The following is a 23,869-nucleotide window of genomic DNA, read 5'->3' on the forward strand; positions in this document are numbered from 1 at the left end:
CAAACTGAATAGAAGGCTTGGACTGTAGAAACCTCTCAGCAGCTTCTGTACACAAATGAAGAGTAGTTATTCCCAAACTGTTGTACGCGAGATTTAACAATTGCACTCCAACAGGCCCAAGCCCTTAACTTATACCAAAAGTATGCCACTTTATTTGATCACAGACATGTTATTTACTACATATACACATCATATTTGGTTGGATTGATGTAGAGTGTGCGTAGGGAATGTAAGACTCACTATGAGGAACATAAAAACACGATTATAGACCCGTTTTGATCATTTCAGAGGCGATTTCTATATTTGTGTGTCCGAGCTCTTGTCACTTGGTTGGAAGGAGGGCTGGCCTCCGTTTGAAACGTCCTCCATGAGACAATCAGGATTTAACTCAATTTGAATCAGATATGATGACAGCTGTGGGGTTGTTTAAATTTGATTAAACCTCACAGTCACAGTCATGATGAGGATGATTAGTCTTTTTAGTGTTACATATCAAGAATAACTAATGATGTTTTTAGCTTATTTGGTCATGAATATTTAATATCTCACCCTTGGAGGTTCAGATTTGACAGGCTGTTCGTCTTGGCCGGCCGTCTCCTCGAAGGATAATATTTCTGTCCTTCTCAGTGATCTCCCTGAGAAAGATGAAATACTGCGGCTAGAAGAGAAAATTCAGATGTCTTTGGCCATGTACAGTGGATAAGCTGCAGGCCTGACTAAATGTGATAAAACCACACAAGATAAAAACAGAAGATAAATAAAAAAAGGTCTTAATGGCAGAGATGTGTCGTCAAATTGTCTCCCCTAATTACAGCTTATTGTTTTTATTCTAAAACCAAGTGGTGAGGAAACGTCAAGTTAGTGTAGACAGACAGCTGAGAGAATAATGGTGCTAACACGTAATTACAATTGTAAATGACGCATTAGTAATGATGCATTCAGAGGCAATAATTACGCTACGTGAGACGTGACATTTGAAATTGGATCTTTTTTTTCTCCACTTCATAAAACAACAGCTTTAAAGTGTACTGACAGTGCAATCTGGAAATTAATGAACAATTAGCCAGATGTGAAAGAGTGTAACAGCAGGTATTATGTATGCGTTCGTTCAAAACCCACTAATTCATGCTGAGCAATGGAAACCTAATGACCAGGATCCAACTGTTGAGTTTTATCATAAAGAGTCTGATGATGACAGGTCACACGCTCACTGACGGGACAGAGAGGAAAGTCTATAAATGTAGGTTTGAATGTGTCAGACAGAGTGCGACCATGATGTGTGATCTAAATGGGTATTTATAACACTTCAATGAATGGATTTATCACAGGTAAGTGTTTGAATTCATCCAAAACTACACACATCCCGATTTGGTTACCAGAAATCTGTAGTAGTGGATTAGTTATTTTATTTCAGTTTCTTTACATGTTGTGCTTTTCTCGTGCCCCTACTTACTTGTAGTTTTTTCCAAGAAAAACATGCATTTTGTAAACTGTACATTTGAATTTATGAGTTTTTTTTTAATGTGTGTGAACGTGTTATTTGTGTGCCATGAGCGAATGAAATGTACCAAAGAAGTTACTGTAAGTAATTATAATGAAGCAATGACTTAGACAGTGCAGAACCACTGTAGATTAAAATGTTGCAGTACTCCTTTTATACCAGCAGAGGGAGACATCTGCTCTTTTTGTAAAGCTGGCTAGGGGGGAATGGATGTATAAAGTAAAACATTTAAGTATGCTCATCACCCCTTATTAACAAACTATCTGCCCTCAAGGCTCTGCACCAAAAGAGAAAAAAATGTTATGATGCCAGGCATCACAAAGTTAATTCCACTGTCAGTGTGAACTAAAACAGAAGTGGTTTAATGATGCGACAGCCTGGGGTCCAGAGATGTGTCATGGCCAAATCATCAGCTAATGAACCGCTAGTTGTTTATATTCCACTGTATGATTCAAGCGTTTGGTTATCTGTGTGTGTGTGTGTGTGTGCGTGTGTGTGTGTGTGTGTGTGTGGGCAGAAACCGAGGGAGTACTTGGCTCATTATTAAATATCAGAGTTCAGCAGTAGGTCCAATCAAAACAGCCTTAGGGAAACGTCAGCTTAACCAGAGTCATGAGACCAAGTTCACTGGCACACATGAAGTCGTACACACACTCAAACCCTCACACACACACACACACACCGCACTATACAGATAAGGTATAGTGTGGTGTGTATTCCACTGGTCAACACATGTTTCTTATTTCTCTAATACCTCTAATATCCACTATTTCTCTAATATATGTTAAAACGTGTTAAACTGCAGATTGAAATAGAGAAAGGCTCCATATTGTAAATGTGTGTGAGCTTGCTGACTAAGCAGCCTGTATTGTACTGTTTCGGCTTGTATTCAGTGAAGTCCTGCTTAATAGATCTCATGATGGGTAAGAATTAATCATGAAGAGTAATAGGGTAAAACATTTAGCTAATAGATATCACCATGAAACTTCCCCAGTTGATTATTAACATTAACACAATTATCTTTTCTATAAGTTTTCTAAACTTCTATTATCGAATGTGCAAATGAGGCATTATCTAATGCTAACTTTTTGGGGAATTTAGGAGAAATCTACAAGCGCAAATAGATGTGTATTTTGTACTAAATGTGTATTTTGGATGTTTACTTTGCAGTAGATATATGCAAAATAGCCACAAACTCTCAAAATGTAACAGTGCAGGAAAAAATTATGTTTTTGCCAAACATTTAAAAAAGTTGATTTCAGTCAGAGGTGGTACATTTACATGTTAAACCTCTAAAATATGAAATACACACACATAACACACACATGGTGCGGTGCTACTTGAGGACAAAATGTCCTGCGCTTCTCTCAATAAACGAAGGCTTCCTTATGTTTCAGAGACCACTGGGGATATATTTTTCTGCTCCCTGCTTTTTCCTCTCATCTCCTTTGTAGGATACCGCGGGAGGCTGGTTTGGGTTTCTCTGGTGTGTATGTGTGTGTGTGTGTGTGTGTGTGTGTGTGTGTGTGGTAGAGGGAGGGGGAGACTGAAACAGGCAGAGGGATGTCGTTCTTACAGTCTCTCCATTTTGGGATCAGGACAGGAAGTGGGCTCAACAGAGGAAACATGACCTCTCTCCCTCCTCCCTCCCTCTATCCTCTTACTTTTTTCTTGTATTCTCTCTTCCTCCCTTTGTCTGTCCCTCCCCCAGTCTCTGCCTTCCCATTCACAGGGTCATTTCTGGCTTTTCTATGGTTGCATAGATCCCGTATACGCTGTCACATGTGTTTGTGCGGTGTGTGTGTGTGTGTGTGTGTGTGTGTGTAGACCTTGAATTAAATTCTCTTCCTGTGTAAATAAATCTATGTTAACCAGTGATTTCTAAAACGCTGAAACTCTGGTCTAGTTGTTTCTGGGCTCCCTCCCTCTCTCTTGAGAGTTGCAGTCTGTTATGTATCAGAGCTCCTCTGATTAAAAGCCAAAGCAAAGGTCAGACTCTGCTGGGTAACGGAGATATCGCCCGACTTCAGCTGCACTGTTATGCCCAGCGGTCTGATAGCTCTAGCTGATGAGCTTCGTATTACATTACGTGGAATGAAAGCCTGCAGTTAGCCTCTAGGCTATACATCAGTATGACATTACTTATCAACTCTGTGCTTTCTGGCTTTGTAAAAGAGCTTCTCATGTTCATAAAACTTGCCCTGGACATTGAAAAAACATATTTGTATTTATTCTTTTCTCTCCTTCATGAACTCAAAACATTTTAAATCCTCTGACATCTCCCTCTATCCCCCCCCCCCCCTCCCCCTCTCTCTTCTAATCTTTCTACCACTTTTCACTTTCCAACACAGAGGGTCTCGACCTCTTGCTTTGCCGTATACACACTCAAACACACACACAGACGCCCACACTGAGAAAATAAAGAAACAGCATGTCAGCAAACGGCAGTGTATTTCACCACAGAGCACAGAGCACAGAGCCAAGGCACTGGGAAACAAAACAAAAGCAGAAGACCTCCCTCTTCTCATCCTGCTCGCCTTTAAAAGTTTGCTGTCTGTTTATTTGTTTCATTTTCCCAGACATTTTCCTTTCTGGTTGTTTTCTCTCGGACACATCCAGTGCAATGACGACACTTACAAAAAAAAAAAAACTTGTGTGAGTGGAAAAGGTAGGTTAGTTAACGACAAATGTTACAGCAACGTTACAGTTACAGTGATACTGTTAGACAGAGTGGCTTGTATTGTAAGGTTACCACGTTACACACAGTGTCAGTCAAATACTTACAGTATTCTATGTACAAGATGAATGAACATGCACAAAAAGGGCCATAAGTCACAATGCAAACACAAACAAGTACGTACAAATGACACAGTTTAATACAGTATTATACAAAGGCGTGTGGAAGTGCTCATGATTCGCCTCATTCCCCTCGGGGCCATTTGGACTTAATACTCAGGGTGGGAGTAGCAGCCCAGCTGTGTCCTACTGCTCCGTACCAAATCAGGCGAGTATTGGGAGTCAAATCAACATTTTCATTTACAGAGATCTTTCACTTGAAAACATGTTGGAAAGAAAGTGATTTTAAAGTATCCAAGGAAGGATAAGGGATGAAAGGGTTTTGAAGATGCTTGTCTCTGGTTGGCTGGCAGGTATCCATTAGAAGCACATAACAGGACATGTGAGAGGGAGTTCTGGCCAACAGTTTAACCACCATCATAAATCAGTGCGCAAGGTATATTAAACTACAGTACTGTTTCTTTATGCTACATTACCAGCCAACTGTCACCGGTATAATAAGACTGCAACTAGTGATTATATTACGTTTGATTAATCGATGATCTTCTGCTTTTTTTTTTTTAAACCTGCATTTGTTCACCAACAAGCTGTAAACGCATCATTGACACACACTCAGTGGCTACTTTATTAGGTACACCTTTATAATACTGGGTCGTATCCAGCCTGAGTTCTTCGTGGCATGGATTCGAGAGATTCTAGTCCACATGGACATGTTCAAGGTTTGATGTGTGGTGCGTTCGGAGATGCTCTTCCTCATCAGGACTGTTTGTAACGCCTGGTTATTTGAGTTACTATCGCCTTCCTGTCAGCTTGAACCAGTCTGGCTCCTCTCTTGTTCTAGCCTTGTTTATGCTCGCGTGAGCTACAAGCACTCACAAAGGTGTTTACGCTCAACGCGCTGTCCTTTGAAGTATTCTCCGAAACGGCACGAGTTGTACAAACTAAATATTTTGTGAAGACGGCGCAAAATACCAAAGACTAAACACGCAACTCCTCAACGCAGAGGAGGAATCCAATGTGAAATATTCATGGGTATACTTTGTAACTTTATACGATCCCTGTGATAAAATGTGTCAAGTATTTGTAACAACAGATGTATTCTAATGAAACGGAAGTTGAAAGGTTGAATATCCCCTTTACACAAAATACGTGATGACATCACTGCCGGGGAAACTAAGGCAAGGCACAGAACTGCTGCTCACTGGATGAGTTTAACACATTTCTCTGTAAACTGTAGACACGGTTGTGTGTGAGAAGATAACCAACAATCGCCCCACGGTCAGGGACAAAGTGATTTCTATATACCTGATAAAGTGGCCATTGAGTGTATTTGTTGATGTAATGTATTAGAAAACAGTTGCTTATTAATACATCCATCAGACACAGAGCGACACTCATTTGGAGTCGTGTTTCTGGCCACGTCATGAATGTAAAATCAATATTCCCCCCCCCCCCCCCCCTTTTTAGCTCTAGTTCTGTCTCCACCAACTCCTGATGGAAACATTTGTCCCAGTGTATGTCTGCTGTTTGATGCCGAACAAAGTTTCCGGCCGTAAAACCGAAACAATGAGCTGCAAGAGGCTAAAACGTTCTTTAGAGCTGAGGGGACCTGCATGGTCGAGTGATAATTCCCTGTAGATTCATTACTGTGAACAACCCCTTTCACATTGTTATTATACAAATATTCACTAGTGCAGCTTTAAAATATCAGAAAATAGTTCCTAGACCCAAAAGTGACGTCTTTAAATGACAAATTCAAACACATTCAATTCCCAATGATATAATACAGGAAATAAATTGTGCAAATTGTCCCATTTGAGAAGCTGGAACCAGCTGATAATTGAGAATTAATTGACTATCAAATTTGTTGCAGATACATTTTTTTCTTCTTCTGTCCATCGGTTAATCAATCAACTCCTGCAGCACTAGACCTAACCAATTTGTTTAATACGTACGATGGCGTATTAGGGCCATTGATAATACTCCTGTCCTGATATAGAAGACACCTAACTCGGAAGAGGAAAGAAGCTTATTGAAGCTGATTGTGCATCGTCTGCAAAAGTATTTTTGTTCAATCTTTTTTGTTTCACTTGTGTTGTGCCAATCTTCCAGGGAGACTTCCCACCCCGACTGCTACAGAAGTCCAAAATGGCCGCATCATGGGAATAAGGTCATTTACAGTTCAACCCTGTCATCCTCTGCTGTTCCCGTCACGTTTACAGGACAAAGAAAGGAGTAGTGTAACCGTATACCAAAACCTCTTGTGACGGGCATACTTATTATACATCTCAAGTTAAGTCAAGGCTTTTGTGGTACTTCCACTGGGATGTTGGTGGGAAACAGAGGGAAGTTGTTGGGATAGAGATGAACCATAATGCATGCAAACGCAGGAGCTGTGTGTTTCTGTGCGTCTTTAAACTAAGAAAAGTCTCTCATTTGGCGGTCTACTGTTTCTGCTGGAGAGGGGGGGAGACGCACAATCTGTCTATTGTGCCGGAGAGGAGAGGAGAGTTATAGGATAAGAGGGATAAGACGTGTTATCTGCAGCTGTTCATGTCTTGTATGATGGTGCGGGGGGGGGGGGGGGGGGGGAATGTACACAAGCAGGGCAGGAGAGGTAAAGATAGGAGAGAACAGGAAGCACGATAGAGACTCATCTCTATCCTGTGCTAAAGTTCATTGACAGGAACACTTGTGCAACCTTATCACGTAACACAGCATATGACCAGTATGAGCCCAAACCCTCACCCCTCTCCCTCGTCACGTGGACATTAGGACAAGGCATTCTTCAGCTCGCTCTAAACTTTTCTTAATCTTTCTGTCTTTCCTCTCTCTTCCCCTCCTGCTTCTTGCTCACACAGCTTAATTCAGCTACAACCGGCAGCAGTCTGACTTTTAGGTTTAGTGACAGGGTTGTCATTATTTATATATATATATACACATATATATGTGTATATATATATATATACTGTACATCTGAGAGAAACAAAACACTTTCAGTGCTCATGTCATGTAAATGGTGCTTTTCTCTATTTTTCTTCTTTTTTTAAAACACTTTCTATGACGCACACGTCTATGATGCATTATATTCTGCTTATAGCTCTTTAGATTTATACTTATAAGCACTTTGCATAATGCTTTATAACAATAACACATTATAAAGCATTTCATAATACACAATATATAATACAGACCTTTTTTTGGCAAGGATCACAGTGTACTATCATTTCCATTGTTGTAATACATTATAATCTTTTCATGATGCATTGTAATCACATTATAATGCATTATAATGTGATTATAAGTTACTCTAAGTCTAAGTGGTCGTTGTTTGCTTTGTGTAAAGTGAAAAGAATACCTTTAAATCTAAAGATTCAGTGCAATTATGAAGCATTATGATGATTGACCTTATGAGTCATTGTAAAATGCTTTATAATGTATAAAGTAATATGCATAGTGCTTATACCTATGATTATAAGCAGTTTATAACACATTATAAGTATATTTATAATGCATAATAGACATGAGTGTCCTACAAAGTGCTACTAACATTTTCTAACCTGTGTATGAAGGCGAGAACACTCGAGAGATACAAGAAGGTGGCTGTCTTTCCAGCATACATACATTTGTACAGGTTAAATGCAGGGTCTTGTCCTCTGCGACCCTCACAGTTTCCACAGGGGCCGCCGGCTCCAGAGTCACTTCAGGGCTCCACAGGTTCAGAGTTCAGTTAAATCCACAGACTGCTCCACAGGTCAGTGTTAATATGCACTCAGGGGCTGTCGTGTCCTCCAGGCTTGGATTCATGGCTGGTTTCACAGTTTACAGTCAGAGAAGCCTTTGTCTGCAGCGTGAAGGTCACTGCAGCATGATATCTTTGAGGTTCTCCTGCAGAATGGTGTCCTTGACGGCGTGAAAGACAAAGCGGATGTTTTCTGTGTCTATCGCAGTGGTGAAGTGATGGAAGAGCGGCTTCCCCCGGTTTCTCCTCTTGCGGCTGAACGACTGCACCAGGAACGCCTGGAAGGAGCAGAGACACTTAAAGATCTCGTTCATATGAGACACCCTGCTTCTGGATTAGACCAAACCTGGTTTCCCCATCTAGATTTCCCCAAGTGGATCTCTTGGATGTGTAAGCAGGTTTCTAATGTATGTATCTCAGAGAGTCTCTATATATATATATATATATATAGATTATATAAATCCTCTTATTCAGAATATATCTATCCTAAGTAAATAACAATATCCAAGTAAGTTTCTAGAGCTGAACATTTGAATGCTTGTACAATTTGTATGTATCACTACTACGTTTAAAATCCCAAGCAATGGAACAACCTGCTGCGTGTTTACGCATATTTACATTTTCATTATATTGTTAATGTGTTTCTTGCATGGTGACAATCACAGCCATGAACTAATTCAACTGAGGTGTAAAGCAGACCAGGGAGAATCCACACTAAGTATTTATGCATGTACAAATGAGGAACTGATGTTCACCCAGAAATGTTTTATTTATAATACCTTGCGTACACTCGCCAGTGCGCAATTTCTTTTCCCCATACCAACTTGGAAATGTACGCACATTTCCTCGTCAAGCTTTAAAAAATAATGCTTAATGCACATTTCAAGCCTTTGTTAGTGCGTACGCAACGGTTATAAATAAAAGTGTAAACTCTCAGATTGCCACAAGGAGCAAGTAGAGGGACAGACAAGAGAGCTGGTAACTCTAACAAAGTACAACGCAGAGAACAGGAAGAGTACAAGTGTATCCTGACAAAAGGTTTTAAAGTAAAACTATCATTAAGGCCTGTTGGGACCAACGTCATTTCAAAACATCTTGGCCCACCACCATCGTTCAATAGTAAGTCTCATCACAGGAGGTGATATCCCAAAACATATTTTGCAATGATACTTTAATGACATGTGATTGCTTTAACGGTGTGCTGCTTTTAAACTGATTTGTATTTTTGCAGCTGAGCACTCGGCCGACTGGAACAGCACTTGCTATCTTTGTTTGGATTAACGTAATCTCTTTGTATACATGTAAGTGCACTGAATGGGATCCTGTGTGTGTGTCTTTGTGTCTTTGTGTACATGAAAGCATGAGTTAATAAACAGTGCCTCATAATGCAACATTCAAATCCTCTGTGTTTTACAGTGTGTGTACCTGCACGTCCTCTAGCCTGCGTGGGTCTCCTCTGAACTCGGGAAAGTTCTTGCGGATGTCCACAGTGCGAATCTTTTCAACCAGCAGGTCTGTTTTGTTGAGGAAGAGGATGATGGACACATTGAGGAAGAGCTTGTTGTTGACGATCGTCTCAAAGATATTCATGCTCTCCACCAAACGGTTTGTCCTTCGATCCTCCATCAAGACCTGGACACACACACACACACACACACACACACACACACACACACACACTATTATCCTTTGTTTTTGTTTTATCTGAGCACCAATTAAGGATTCAGTCGTCATCATATGACTGCTGGTTTGAACGGGAGCCACAACTGAGGGAACAATCATGTTTCATCAGTCACAAACCACAAAGAGAGCTTTGTGCAAATCTCAAATGTTGTCTCTGATGTTTCTTGTAAGAGAATAATGATCGGACTGTTTGACTGACCTCGTAACAACATGGTTACATGATCAGAAATGTGCATGAATGTTACCTGATCGTACTCGGAAGATGAAACCATGAAGAGTATCGATGTGATCCCGTCGAAACACTGAAACCACTTCTGCCTCTGGGACCTCTGCCCTCCGACGTCCACCATCTTGAAAGGAATCTTCTTGATGACAAAGTCGTGCTCCACGATGCCTTTTGTCGCCTTCCTCGCAAACAAAATGTCCTGCTTGCTTGGGATAAAGTTCTGAAAAGAAAGAGGAGATAAAAAAATGAATTGTTACAAGTTGAAAGAGGGGACGAAATACAAAGTGAACTTGAGATGCATCGAGTCACCGTGACTCACCAGTTGACCAATACGATCCAAGTTATCCAGGAAGTATTTGACCGACTCACTCTGCAGACAGGAAGAAACAAATCCATTACAGAGGAAAGATTCAGCTGAATCATCAACCTCACTTAAAAGTCCTAAATAATCAAATTCAAGCACTTCTGCAGCACTACAGTTTTATTTCTTGTATTTCCTTTTTATTTGAATCACATTTTATGGAAACTGTGGTTATTGATTTAATAATACATCAATGATTCTCCCTACAAAGGATAAAAACCATGTGCTCAACCATAATCATATCAGATTCATTATAATATTTTGTGGCGTACTCTGTTTCTTGTGAAGAAGGGTTGAATTCGTAGAAGAAATCTATGACAAAATATGTTTGTCAACAACTAAGACGAGACGGCACCGACGACACTCACTGTGACGATATGAACATGCGAGATTGTTGACTAAAATGTAGTTTAAAGAATAAAAACGTGACCAAAATGATGCACAATGAGCACAGTCAGCAGTTAAAGTGACAGCAGGACTTTGACTGAAATGTTCAATATAATAAAGTAAAAAAACCTAAAAGTAAATGAAAGAAATATCAGACAAAATGAACATTATTGTAAAGCTGCTCTCATGGACAGGCACAGCATTTTGAACTGAAGTGATTCAAGAGACATGACTCTTGATCATTGGGTTTATGTGACCTATGATATTATCAGTGTGTTCTCTTCTAATCACATTTAGTGTGCTTGTTCACCAAAAGCTCCACACTCATCAATTCGGTTTTCTAAATGTTTGTGTCGCTCCGTGTCTGCTGGATGTGTAAACAGGAAACTGTTTGCTAACACATTTGCCATAACAACTTTATAAGGTGATAATATGTTTTGTTCGGTTAAAAGTAGCCAAAAAAATCAGCTTTAAGATTATTGAAACCCACAAAGACTCGACATCTCACACTATAAAAACTATTCCCACAAACATATACAGATACATTTTTGTCTTGACAGTCAAAAACACTGGACGAGAGGTCGACCATGATTTAATTTGAGTCGCAAGGCGTCCACTGAAATCCCTCGAGAACATTTATTTTTGAGACTTTAGGAAAACTTTACTATTGATACACTTAGTATCGCAATATTATGTCTTGTGATACAGTGTCGTCTCAAAAACATTATTGATTTTTAATGAATAGTTTGCATGCAAAGACTTGTGGCAGATGTAATGTTGTTACAGTGACTGTGATAAATACAGATCCCAAAGTTAAAAGGTTAAATTACGGTGTGTTCTTTATACTAGATTTTTTATATTCGCAGTATATCACATCGCTTATTAAATCGTAACCCTTGTATCATGATGCGTATCGTATTGCCAGATTATTCCCCTAACAATCTTAATTTTAATGAATAAATGTTTTAATATATGCTGTATCATTTAGATTTTTCAGGCAGCAATTAAGTTGAACAATTAATTAGTTAATTCTTGAAACCTGAGTGGTGCAATCACATTACAGTGAACACCAAGTCATTTCCATCAATGCCTCGCTATTGTTGAGTGCTAATGTGTTTGAACTGCAGTTTGATCTTCACTGTAATGGATTACAGAGCTCCAGAAAGTTTTAAGAGGCTGTTAATTGATTTTCATACTGTTCCAAAATGAATGAAAACCAGTTGGTGCCTGAAACAGCAGCAAAGGTTTATCTAAAGCGCAGCAGCACGATGAGCAAAACGGGTTTCTGTGGCGTTAAGTCATTTGTAGTAAATGAGCTAAAACTGAAACATTAGTTTTATAATTCTTCTTTACACTTGTGATTTCTGACAATAGTTTAAAACTGAATCTCTCTCTTCCTACCGTTCTCGCTCTTAAACATACACACACACACACACAGACACAGACACAGACACACACACACACACACACACACACACACACACATTCAACAGGAAACAGCTGTGTGTGTGAAAACAGTGGGGAGAGACATGGAGGAGGGAGGGATTAGTGAGTCAGACAGAACCCAGTTACAAAGTCATTATAGAACATCACACACACGCACGCACACACACACACACACACACACACACACACACACACACACACACACACACACACACACACACACACACACGCACACACACACACACACACACACACACGGGTCTAACTACAATACAGCATTATTCCTCTTTAAAGACCAAACTTTGCAGATGTTCGGTTCCTGTCACACTGACCCAACAGACTCAGGGAAATCTCTGTTAAATTCATCTCTGTCGCTGCCTGACAAATGGCGTAACAACCAGGAAGCGTGACCCCCGTTCGGGTGAGATGTGACCCTGTGACCCCCTGCTGCTGACCTACAGTGTCACAGCAATAAGAAACACAAAGCCGGGGGACTCTGATTGGCTCAGCTGGACGTGAACAGGAGGAGGGGCTGGTCGGAGGGAAAAGCAGGGAGAGGGGAATTCCCAGAGATGAAGGGATACGCAAACACAGACAGAGACATACACACACACGCACACACACACACACACACGCACACACACACACACACACACACACACACACACACACACACACACCTACAAACACACACACAAGTATCATTTCCACAGATGCCATGCCATCAGCAGAAATGAAACAGCCTGATGAATTGGGGGCATCAAAGTAAATATCAAAATAAATAAATGTTATTAGGCCATGGAAGAGTTTTAGTAGCTTGTAATGCAGATCTACCCCTGGTTAAACTAAAATATAGCTCTGTGTGTGTGTGTGTGTGTGTGTGTGTGTGTGTGTGTGTGTGTGTGTGTGTGTGTGTGTGTGTGTGTTTGTGTGTGTTTGTGTGTATGTTTGTGTGTGTGTGTGTGTGTGTGTGTGTGTGTGTGTGTGGTTGAGTAACGCTGGAGGAATGTCTCCATTCATGGCATGTATGGGCAGATTAGGGGCTTTATTACAGCAAAGACCTGAATAAGCTCACATTCTGCAGTGTGTGTGTGTGTGTGTGTGTGTGTGTGTGTGTGTGTGTGTGTGTGTATGTGTGGCCATAGGTATACGTGCACCACTTGTATGTGTGACTGGGTGTGCCACGTTTGTTTGACCACTGCAGTCCTATCACAACCACGATGTGTTATACGTATTAACTCACTGAATATAGAGAGTAAATCTTTTCATCTGTAACTAACAAATTCCTTTTTATTGTTTATCAGACAATTATCCCATTTAAACGTACAATCAGCATGTTCTGCCACTAGGGGGCTCTTAATAAAAGCCATGACAAAAGACGTCGTTTGTCATTGCTAGTTTTTCATTCGATTAGGATTGCTACGGAAAGTTCACCGTTCAGGAGCATTTTTTACTAGGTTTGAAAATTGTTGGATTTACAACGTCAGTCTTGTTATAGTTTTATAGTTATAGTCTTGTAGTTTGGGCCATCATCAGTAATGAAAACTTTGTACTCGCCAAAACAATGACATTTGTGAACAAAGCAAGATCCCTAAAAGAAGTCCGAACGGTAAACTGTCTGTCGTAAACCCCGTTCAACTTTGACCTACTGTCACTTTTGCATTATTAACATTTTATAAACTGGTTTAGATGAAATACATGCGTTTCTTCACCAGGTGCACTTTGCTGTGCTGATGTTGTGGTGTCAGAGAAGTTTGTTTTCAGAAACAAAAAACTATAAATATAAGACTGAAAACCCACATTTAGAGGATTTAATAGGATTTTAAAACCAAACATTAAAAGGTTTATTAACAAACAGTGTTGGACTGACAAAAGAAGACATTTAAAGACATCCCCTTGGACTTTAAAAAAACGTTTTACCATTTTATAACATCATATAAACCAAACGAATAATTGATCTTAAAAATCGTCGATATTGAAAATAATACTCAGCTGTAGCCCTACGTATGATTCTTTCACCCAGCACACACTCACAGACGAGTACGCTCGGAAAGAAGAAGTGTAGAAAGGGAAACAACGTCCAAACCCAGACACACTCTGTAAACACTCAGACGTAGATAAAGCTTCTTTATCTACATACAGTAGAGCCAATGCTAACTCATAAAGTGCAGCAGCAGAGATTTGCAGGTTGAAATCTCATATAGTCGACCATATGTGAGGAGCGTGTATGTGTGTGTGTGTATGTGTGTGTGGCTGTGCATGTGTTTCAGCATTTACAGCTTCTTTACATCTTAGCTGGGCCTAAAAGTCACCTATACAGTACACAGTCTGAACTCTTTATTCATGATGTGTGTGTGACAGAAGACAACAGCCACAGTTTACCGTCCCAGAGTGATATACAGCCTTGTTTTTGTCAGGCAGAAGACGTCGTGGTGTTTATGTGCTATATCAAATTGCGTGTTATCTGGGTGTGGTGGGAACACAGGACAAGTAAACAAAATCTTTTCTTTCAGTTTGTTTTTCTCTCTCACTATCTCCACTTCTCCTTCACTGCTTGTCTTTCCTCTCTCTCTCTCTCTCTCTCTCTCTCTCTCTCTCTCTCTCTCTCTCTCTCTCTCTCTCTCTCTCTCTCCTCCTTCTCCCTGTGAGCCCGTGGCTCAGCTCCAGACGTGCCTGGGAAAAGCTGACTGTGGTATCCCCGGAAAACCTCTCAAGAGAGTGGAGAGAAGGGGGGAGGAGAAGAGCGTCGAACTCAGCACATTTAGTCCATGGTAGACATTTCAGCTTTTCTTACTTAAAAAAAAAAAAAGATAAGGCTGGTGCTATTCTATAATTCTCTTATTGTCAACAAATCCCACGAAAAGACCAAAACCACAAATGCAGTTTCTTTACCCTGTGACACTCAGCCCCCAGGCACTTTAGTTCCTTCTGTAGTTGTACATCTTTAAACATGACTCGGTGTTTTTATGTTTCTGTAGTTTGGGAATCTTTTACTTATTTAATTCTCCCAACTTTTCTGTGTGTGCACACGTCCCTGCAGTCTCATGACCTTTTATGGCCATTTTCAGGGCGTTTAACTGCTTATTAGGATCACAGGTACGAAACATTTCTGCAGTTTAAGAACACGTAATGAATCTTACGTAGACTTTTCTTAGGAACTTAGCCGATAGCATATCAAGGCAAGCGTCGTAATGTTATCCAGATAAAGCGACATTTTACATTAGTACAAACAGAAATAAACAAAGGAAGTAGCTCCTGGGTTATCTGTTATGCCAGGTAACTGCATAACACTGTGTTTCAGGGGCAGCTGTGTGTACATGTTGTTAATTTAGCGTGTGTGCATGCTTGAGAAGTAGCCGTTAATGCCGGAAGGAAGAGCGAGGCCCGTGTAATCATTAACAGCAACAGAGGTGGCGAGAGCAAAGATAGCATGACTCGCTAGTCAAGTAATGCGATCATTTTGAAAGAAAGACCCACGTTGAAAAAGACAAACGCTTTCCTTTAGTACAGCAGGATGGTGTATGTGGGAGTGACTCATGTCTCCCAGTGCAACAGTTTGGCTGTTTTTAATAGTTTTTGGACAACAATGGAGATCTGCGGCACAGAGGAATAATCTATATCAGGCTTTTGATACACGCACAGTACTTGTTCAGTTTCTTGTTGGTTTTAGTGATAGAAATAGAATAAGACTAGAATGGACATTCCCCTTCAAATCTACATAGCAGGATGGTTAGAGCGGCGGACATGTTTATGTGTACCTTTGCCATTGCAAAGAACTGTGGGGCCCAATCCCATTATCTACCCTAAAGCCTAAACCCTGAACCCTCCGGTGAGTGCGAGAGGCTGACACACTTTACTGATGTGTGTTGTGACCATAACAACCAACAACAACTCGACATTTTCTTTTGAACTAGTCAAATGACCACATCAAACTATCCTATCCTAACTCATCCTATTTCTATGGTTTTAGCCTTTAATGGAATTTGTTGACAATAAGAAAAATACAGAATATGACCAGCCTTATCCTTTAAGACAGAATGATGTCTGCAAGCCTGGGCAGCTGAACAGCACCGGCTTTATCAGACAGCGACTGCAGATAAGACAGCAAGGCAGTCTGACCCAAAGCTGTGCACTGACATCTCACACATACTTACAGTATGTTAAGTGAGAGGGAGACGGAAGTAGCTTCTGTCTGACTCCAGATAGTTGTGTCACTGATAAATGTGTAACAAGGTCAAAGGTCAAACGTACTGCTCTGAACAGAAAGTAGAGCTGCCGTGTCACTTCCGATAAAGCACAGAATAAACTAGCTGCTAAAGCCAATACAAACCGCCCCGACAACAAGAGCAGCTGGCGACGGCCACGCTGTGAGACATTCGCTATGTTGACAATACGGTTAATGATCGTTCAAGTGCCATTAACAGACTGCCTGGCCCTTCACGGTATATTTGTAGATACTTATAGAGTTACTTGTAAAACCGAGCGGTTCTAAAGCTGTTTTGTTGTTCACGAATGATCTTTAAATTACAGTAAGTGGCTGCTTTAAACAAGTCTCAGGGTGTTTGGTTCTCTTCAGGCAGCAGAGAAAGATTAGAATGATCTTAGGCATCTGACTAGAGATGGTCTTAGAGACGTCCCTCTTTCTACACATGGACCTTCTTATTCCTAATAATTAAGCCTTTCAATATTTCTTTAAACCAGAATTGACTGTTTTTTTGGCCACTTGGCGGCATTGAAACAAGTTGTAAACTCAACATTGACATATTATCATGTTTTCTGGCTAGTATTCACTCTTCTATTAGCTCTGCTTTTGGTTTCCACCAACTCCTCCTGAGGGAGATATCTGACTCTCTTTCGCTGACATATTTCTACTTGGTTCATTTGCTAACTTTGTCTGACTGTTGTTTGGTTCTGGGCAGGCTGCGTACAATGAGTGTTTAGGGTCTAGTAAAAGTAAGTAAAAAGAAATGACGTGCCGTAAAACCAAAAGAACGAGCTGAAAGATGCTACGAAGGGGAACCGCAGAGTTGGTGATAATTCTTTGTGGGTTTTTCACTACAAGCGATCCCTTTCATGTACACATAGATCCATTGTTAATACCAAATATTGATTAGAGCAGCTTTAAAGGCTACAAAAGAGTTACACTTATCTTATTGCCCTATATTTTGTCCTGCAAAAATCAAATAATGTCATCAGGACACCTTATATTATGTTTTATGATGATTTTGAGGCTTTCAAGTCCTAAAAACTCTGAATGTACAGCAGCTCACTCTGATATTTGGGTACCTATAAGGTGCCATTTTATCAAATACTGTTTTTAAAATACTTTGTGGCATTTTGAATAAAGAAAATATTGCATTATTGTCCATCTATTCAATGCGACTACTTATACAGTAAAAAGAGGATCCGTGATGTGTGCAACCTACTGGTTTTTTTATCAGCATGTGTTTAATATATTCGGGTTAAAAGGGTAAAAGAATTTCACTGCAATCTACGAGCCGTTTCGGATTGTGTTCGGTGCAGTGTAGCGTGGCAGATGAAACTACACAGGGCTCCACTTCACCGGCTCCATTTCCAGTCAAGAGAAAAAATAATTACATCTTTGGGAAGTCTCCAAACACAAAAGCACGAGAGAGGTAAGTTACGCAGAAAAACAATAAATACTTCCACAGGCTTCGCTCGGTGCAGCGCTCCTTCACTGTGACTTCTTTCTTTAGTCGATAGGTAAAAAACATGATAATATCCAGTTACTTCCTCTGAAGTTATGAGTGGCAATCTGCGATTCTAGACGGCTGATGTCACTGAAACACTGACCCTAACCCCTAACCCTAAATACACAGTGCAAGGTTTTTTATTAAAGGTTATTCTTTTGGCATTATTCCTCAATTTGACAGCTCACCAGAAATAAGACAGAAATGATGGGTACAAAAGGTCCTGAGCTGCATTCTGTTCCAGGTTGTCATGTGTGTGAGACACATTAAATGTGACGCTGCTGAGTAATCTATGACTGATCATGACTCCTGGTCAGTGAAATAACTAGAGGCTGGGTTTTAATGCAGACAGTCATGGGAGGATTACGGTTTTTTTTCATTTTATATTTTACGATAAACACATGAGTTTGGGACGTCCCATGTAGAGACCAACACATGAGTCATTTAATGTGGATTTTTAAAGGTTTTTAAGGATGGTTTGAAATTGTTCAAATGTGTCTTGTCAGAAACAGGTAGTTGATCAACCATCAATACAAGTTTAGTCATTTATCATTTTGTTATGAGACTGAATTAGACAAAAAAGATCATTTGTGAGGGAAGTACATCTTTAAACTGCCACTGAGTGTATTATAAAATCTACCAGATGATCCTGATCTTTGAAAAATGTGAAATCTATGTGCAAGACATGTGAAATATTTCCATTTGATGGAAGGGTGCAGCAGTACGAAATGTCCACTCAATGTAAACATCATATAGCCTCAACAAAGACTTGGAACAAACTAACAACCTTGAAGTTACTTCAGGGGAGATGAAGGTGGAAACTGTGTTACGGGACTAATCTACTCACCAGTTGGAACTCAGAGCGTCTTGCGTAGGCCTCCTGTATGCCGGTGTCCATCCAGAGCGCGGTCAGTGCCATCACGTAAAGCTGAAACTCACTTGGCTCGACCCCCGAGCCGCCCACGCGTCCCTCCCACGACATCACCAGCATGCCCTGCTTCTCGTTCTCGCAGCTCTGCCAGCTGATGCCCAGCTTGTCCCGGGCGTCCACCAGCACACGCATGCCCTGCAGAAACACACAATCAGTGCATGAATATGAGCCTGAATGTGGTGAAGTGGTGTAACAGCTGTTTTTTCTAATGTCAGCAATATTGTACAAATATTTCCTGACCACACAGAGGAAATAAAAACTCATACTGCATGTGCTGCTTCCTGGGGAAAATGTCAACACAGAGTCTAGTGTTACTAGTAAACATGGAGTAACTTTAACTGTGCAGCACATGTGTCCAACACACACACACACACACACACACACACTCAAACATATGCATGTGTGGCTGCCGGTGGTTTTCTGAAGAGAACCATGTGGACTGATCTGTGTGGGAGGTCTAACCAACACACACAGAGACAGATATTCCATGTTTTGTATCTGGGTCTCCTTTTCTCTCTCTATATATATTTATTCCACTTTCTTTAATCCACTCCTTGTAGTTGTTCCAATTCAGCATCTCATGATGTGTTTGGCCGCAAAGTCTATTTTGTGTGACAGTTTGTATTGTGACTTCTTCTAGCATTTTCTTCTTCGTTTATTTTGTCTATTTTGTAGCTTGTAACATCTTTTTCTATGCTTATATGTGTATGGCTTAATACATATTTCAAAGCATCTCAAAGTTCAGAATCTGCTGAATTATTAAAGCCTGGACTCGGCAGGAAACATTGAGTGTGTGTGTGTGTGTGTGTGTGTGTGTAATGACTGCCTCACCCTTGTGCAAGAGTCAAGTCTGATCAAGTTTATTTGTACAGCTTAATATCGCATTCAACAAGGCTTTACAAGCCCACAACATGAACACAGCTGTCAAAGAAGCTCAACCTCAACTCTACGAAGACGAGGAAAATCCTCTGTAAGGAATCTCAGACATGGAAGTTCAAAGAGAGTATCCCCCCCCCCCCTAAGATAGATGGTGTGTGCGATAGGAGGTGTAGGTGAGAAAAAGCCAAGAGCAAAAGAATGTAGAGTTTGTAGAATGTGTAGAATTCCTCCCTCGTGTGTGCCGTCTGACCGGGATGCTCCTTTTGTGACCCACTGGTGCGTTTCTAAAGCTGATCCCTCATTTAAAACTTTCTTTTCAGAATTGCTGTTTTTGTTTACACGGTAGGAATATGAGAAAGACTGACACAACTAGTGGTTAACACAAAGACACATGTAATCTGACACCACATGCGGATCGAACAGCAGCATGTTGGCAGTAACATCACTAACAGAGTCACTGTGAGTGAGCTTCGAGTCACATCCGCTCATGATAATTGTCTATGTAATCATCTACATTTTGTTTCTGTCTGTGAGCCAACCTGAGTCTTATCAGTTTATCTAATCTGTCTCTTTATAGCACAATTCCCTTCCTGTATCCCCCGTATGTTTGTCTGTTTCCCTGCTGATCAGCCAGCCTGTCTGTCTACCTTGTTGGTCTTTAATAAGTCTCAATTCATCTGCATCTCTACACCAAATACCACGGGTGCAAAGTAACTAAGTACATTTAGTCAAGTACTGTACTTCAGTACAATTCTGATGTACTTAACTTTGAGTATTTCGATTTTATGCTTCTTTCTACTTTTACTCCACTGCATTTTTATATTTTTAAATTTGGAGGTCAATGGCGAAGAGAGCGAGAGAGACAAAAGACCAGCTCTTGGTATTTGTATGTCACTGTGCCTCAGTAGTTTTCCACCACATGGAGCTAGAAAAACATAAAAATGTGATGTCTGAACTGAAAAACGTGTATCCTTAGAGTCACGACGTGATCAATGGTGTTATTGGTGTTATTGGTGTCGCCTACGGTGGCAGCTGGCTGGGACAGAAAAAAACTATTTTTCATTTATCACTATTGTGTAATTACAAAGTGGCTCCCTTCCTGCATTAATCGTGTCCGCACCATCAACTGCACTGCCCTGCTCCTCTAACACAGTGTCTGTCTTTGAGAGTGTGGAATAAGATGATTTTTCCAATCTTGAAGCTACTTAAACTGAAAACACTTGTCAACTTTGGTTATCTCCCCTTGATTGATTAATGTTTGAGAAAACACCTGGTTAAGCAGTAATAAAAGACAAACAAGGACCAGCGGAGAAATGAAGATAAGATAAAAACCTGCTTCATGGAGAAACTCCAAACCATCGTGTGTTCAATTTACAAAGTGGGTGAAAACTAACGTTTCCTTATTGTTGTTGTTTATGTTCTGTTCTAAGAGGTACAGCTTGTAAATGAGCGGATACTCAAGTTGTTCATCAAACCTCCACTTGATGCACAAGGCTTGACACATTAGGTACATTAGCAGCAGTGTTTTAGTTTCACTTTAAGTTGTGAGAAAGGAATAAACCCACTTTGACAAGGATTAGACTGAAGATTTATCCGTTATGTATATGTATAATTATCGAGATTGAAGGAGCGGGACCACACCTGAACTTCAGCTCCATGTTGTTTATTTTTATAAGACTAGTTGTGCTACACACCTGTGTGTTGTCTTACGACTTTATCCCTTCCTGCTTTGTTCTCTGTCACTATCATTAGGTTCCCATGAAGGGAGGGGGTCCTCCTTTAATGCGACACATAGTGCTGAAGCGATAGCTTGGTCTCTGGAGAAAAACAAGTAGGTAGAAGACGTCACTTTGGACATCTGCCACCATTTTCTGATATTTTAAAGACTACGTGTTGAATAGAAAGAATAATCGCTAATGACAATAACTGTTACTTGCAACCCTAATAGTAATATTGTGCTCGATGTTTCACAAGATGAATGAAAAGTGACAGTGTGGGTAAAGGGATTGCAGCCATTGCTGCGTTGGAGAAGATGCCCTTTATTGTCAAAACATACAACTATTTCTAATCATGTGATTTCTTGTCATTTTTGCCTCTCCTTCGCCCTGCTACACATCATGCATTGTGCGTTCTTCAGGAGGTTTAGTGGTAATAAAAAGTGTATATGGGTTCTGTTCATGATGTGGCCAATACAGCGACGCCACTGTATGTTGGCATTCAGGGGAGGGTATTGTATACTGCCTCGGCTGTGTAGAAGTGCAGGCGCTTATCATCCTTGTCTGGGCTGTGTGGCACTCAGGGCGGATGTGCTCATCCCTCAGGAATAGTCTGGTATTGTTAGCTGGTGAAGGAGGCCCAGCCATGACAGCAAACAAAGGGACAGCACACACACGCACACTTCAGGATAAAAATATGTACTATGTCAACAAACCTCTCCGTGTGTTTGAGTGTGCTTGTGGTTGAGCCTCAACTGTGGGATTAAACTGCAAATAATGATTATTTCTACTACTGGTTCATCTGCTGATTCTTTTCTTGATTAATCATCAATCGTTTGGTCTGTATTCAAATGTCAGAAATAGTGAAAAATGTCCATAAAGATTTCCCAGAGCTTAAGTTGACATCTTCAAATCAAAGTCAAATATTTTCAGTTTCATTAAAGATAAAGAAAAGCACCAAATCTTCATATCTCACAAGGAACTGGGGAATTGTGTCAATGTTTCCCTGAAAAATGATTCAAACCATGAATTAATCAATTAGTTGACTAATCGTTTCAGCTCTAATCAATATATCTCCAAAGACTAATTGATTAAGCTCATTTCATCAACTTTTAGCTCAGGTCTCTTAAATGTCAGTGTCCCACAAATCCTTGAGTTTAATTTGACTTATTAAACATGGTTTGGCAGATACTTGAATAAAGCTCTCAACAAACACAATATCAATTTAAAAACAAAAAGACAAAAGCAGGAGTTGACGAAACAGATTATACATTTACTAGTTTAAACTTTGGACTCAGAGGCTGTAAAGTTCTCCTGAAGGCCTCAAGCTATTTATTTCCCATGAAACCTTGTTCTTACCTTCAGTATATTCTCATAGATAGTGTCTCTGAAATCCAGAAGTGCTTTTTTATCAAACTCTTGCCCGTTAATGATGCGCATCTGTTTGAGGAATGTGGACTTTCCACTCTCTCCGGCCCCGAGCAGGAGGATCTTCACCAGCCGGCGGACGGCTCTCCTCTCCCGGGCGAGCATCGCGTCTATCTCGCGGCTCCTGCGCCGCGCCTCCCGCTCCTGCGCCGCGTCCCTCTCCCGGCTCCCCTCCTTGCTGCTGCCCGGGTCCCGGCTGGCCTCGGCCGGGAGCAGGCAGCGGCTCAGGGTGCGGACCACTCCCGACATGGCGAGTCGTGGGAAAAGTTCACCGAAACTTCAGTGGGAGAATGTTCATTATAGGATGTGACCTCTGGGGTGGAAATGACCCAGTCCGGCTACATCCACTTGATAAATAACACGTTTTCAGCGGATAGTTAAATCAAGTCTACATTTATATTTAAAGGATAAAGCCGTTATCTAGTCTCCCACCGGCAGACAACCCGTGTCCATCTTGGTTAGACCGCGCCATCAACAAAAATCAATCCGGATAGAGAGGAAACAAAGCCGGCAAATGTTCCAAAAAATGTAAAAAAGTTTGAATGTTTGAGTCTGTCCTGGCCTTAACAAGATCTAAAGTTGATCAGAAGTCGGTCCGTCCTTCCGAAGCAAAACAATAGTAAGAAGACACACACACACACGGGGACAGCCTATCCACACTCTCATTCACAGCCAGCGGTTACTGAACTTGGGCAGCGGAGTGAGAGCTGCTCCTCGGGGCGGCGGGGGGACGGTCGGGCTGAGGCGCCGGTGCTCCACCGGGGATCACCGTCAGGGGGCGTCCGCATACACAACAAAGAGGGAGAGGCAACTGTGTGAAAGCACCTCAACAAGGGTGAGCAACTAAGGGAGATATAGTAAGCTGTGGAAGAAGTATTCAGATGTTTTACTTAAGTTAAAGTAGCCATACCACACTGTAAAAAATACTCTGGTACAAGTAAAAGTCCTGCATTTACAAAATACACTTCAAGTACCAAATGTAAAAGTACTCATTATGCAGAATGACCCATTTCAGATTAATCATATTATAATTAGTGATACATTAATGTGTAGCTACGTCACT

The 23,869-nt window shown here is 40.8% G+C and overlaps 1 protein-coding gene across 1 annotated transcript; it reads right to left on the reverse strand.

Moving 5' to 3' along the window:
- Positions 1–3,935: 3,935 nt before the first annotated feature.
- gna12a (guanine nucleotide binding protein (G protein) alpha 12a) lies at positions 3,936–23,483 on the reverse strand. Its single transcript, XM_029431298.1, has 6 exons — positions 22,738–23,483; positions 18,701–18,919; positions 10,268–10,318; positions 9,968–10,168; positions 9,465–9,671; positions 3,936–8,317 (listed from the first exon to the last, which is right to left on the reverse strand). Exons 1-6 carry the CDS (start codon positions 23,053–23,055, stop codon positions 8,156–8,158), a joined length of 1,158 nt encoding a protein of 385 aa, XP_029287158.1. The 5' UTR covers positions 23,056–23,483; the 3' UTR covers positions 3,936–8,155.
- Between the last annotated feature and the right edge of the window lie 386 nt (positions 23,484–23,869).

The sequence above is a fragment of the Cottoperca gobio genome, chromosome 1, assembly GCF_900634415.1.
Source record: "Cottoperca gobio chromosome 1, fCotGob3.1, whole genome shotgun sequence".
NCBI lineage: Eukaryota > Metazoa > Chordata > Actinopteri > Perciformes > Bovichtidae > Cottoperca > Cottoperca gobio.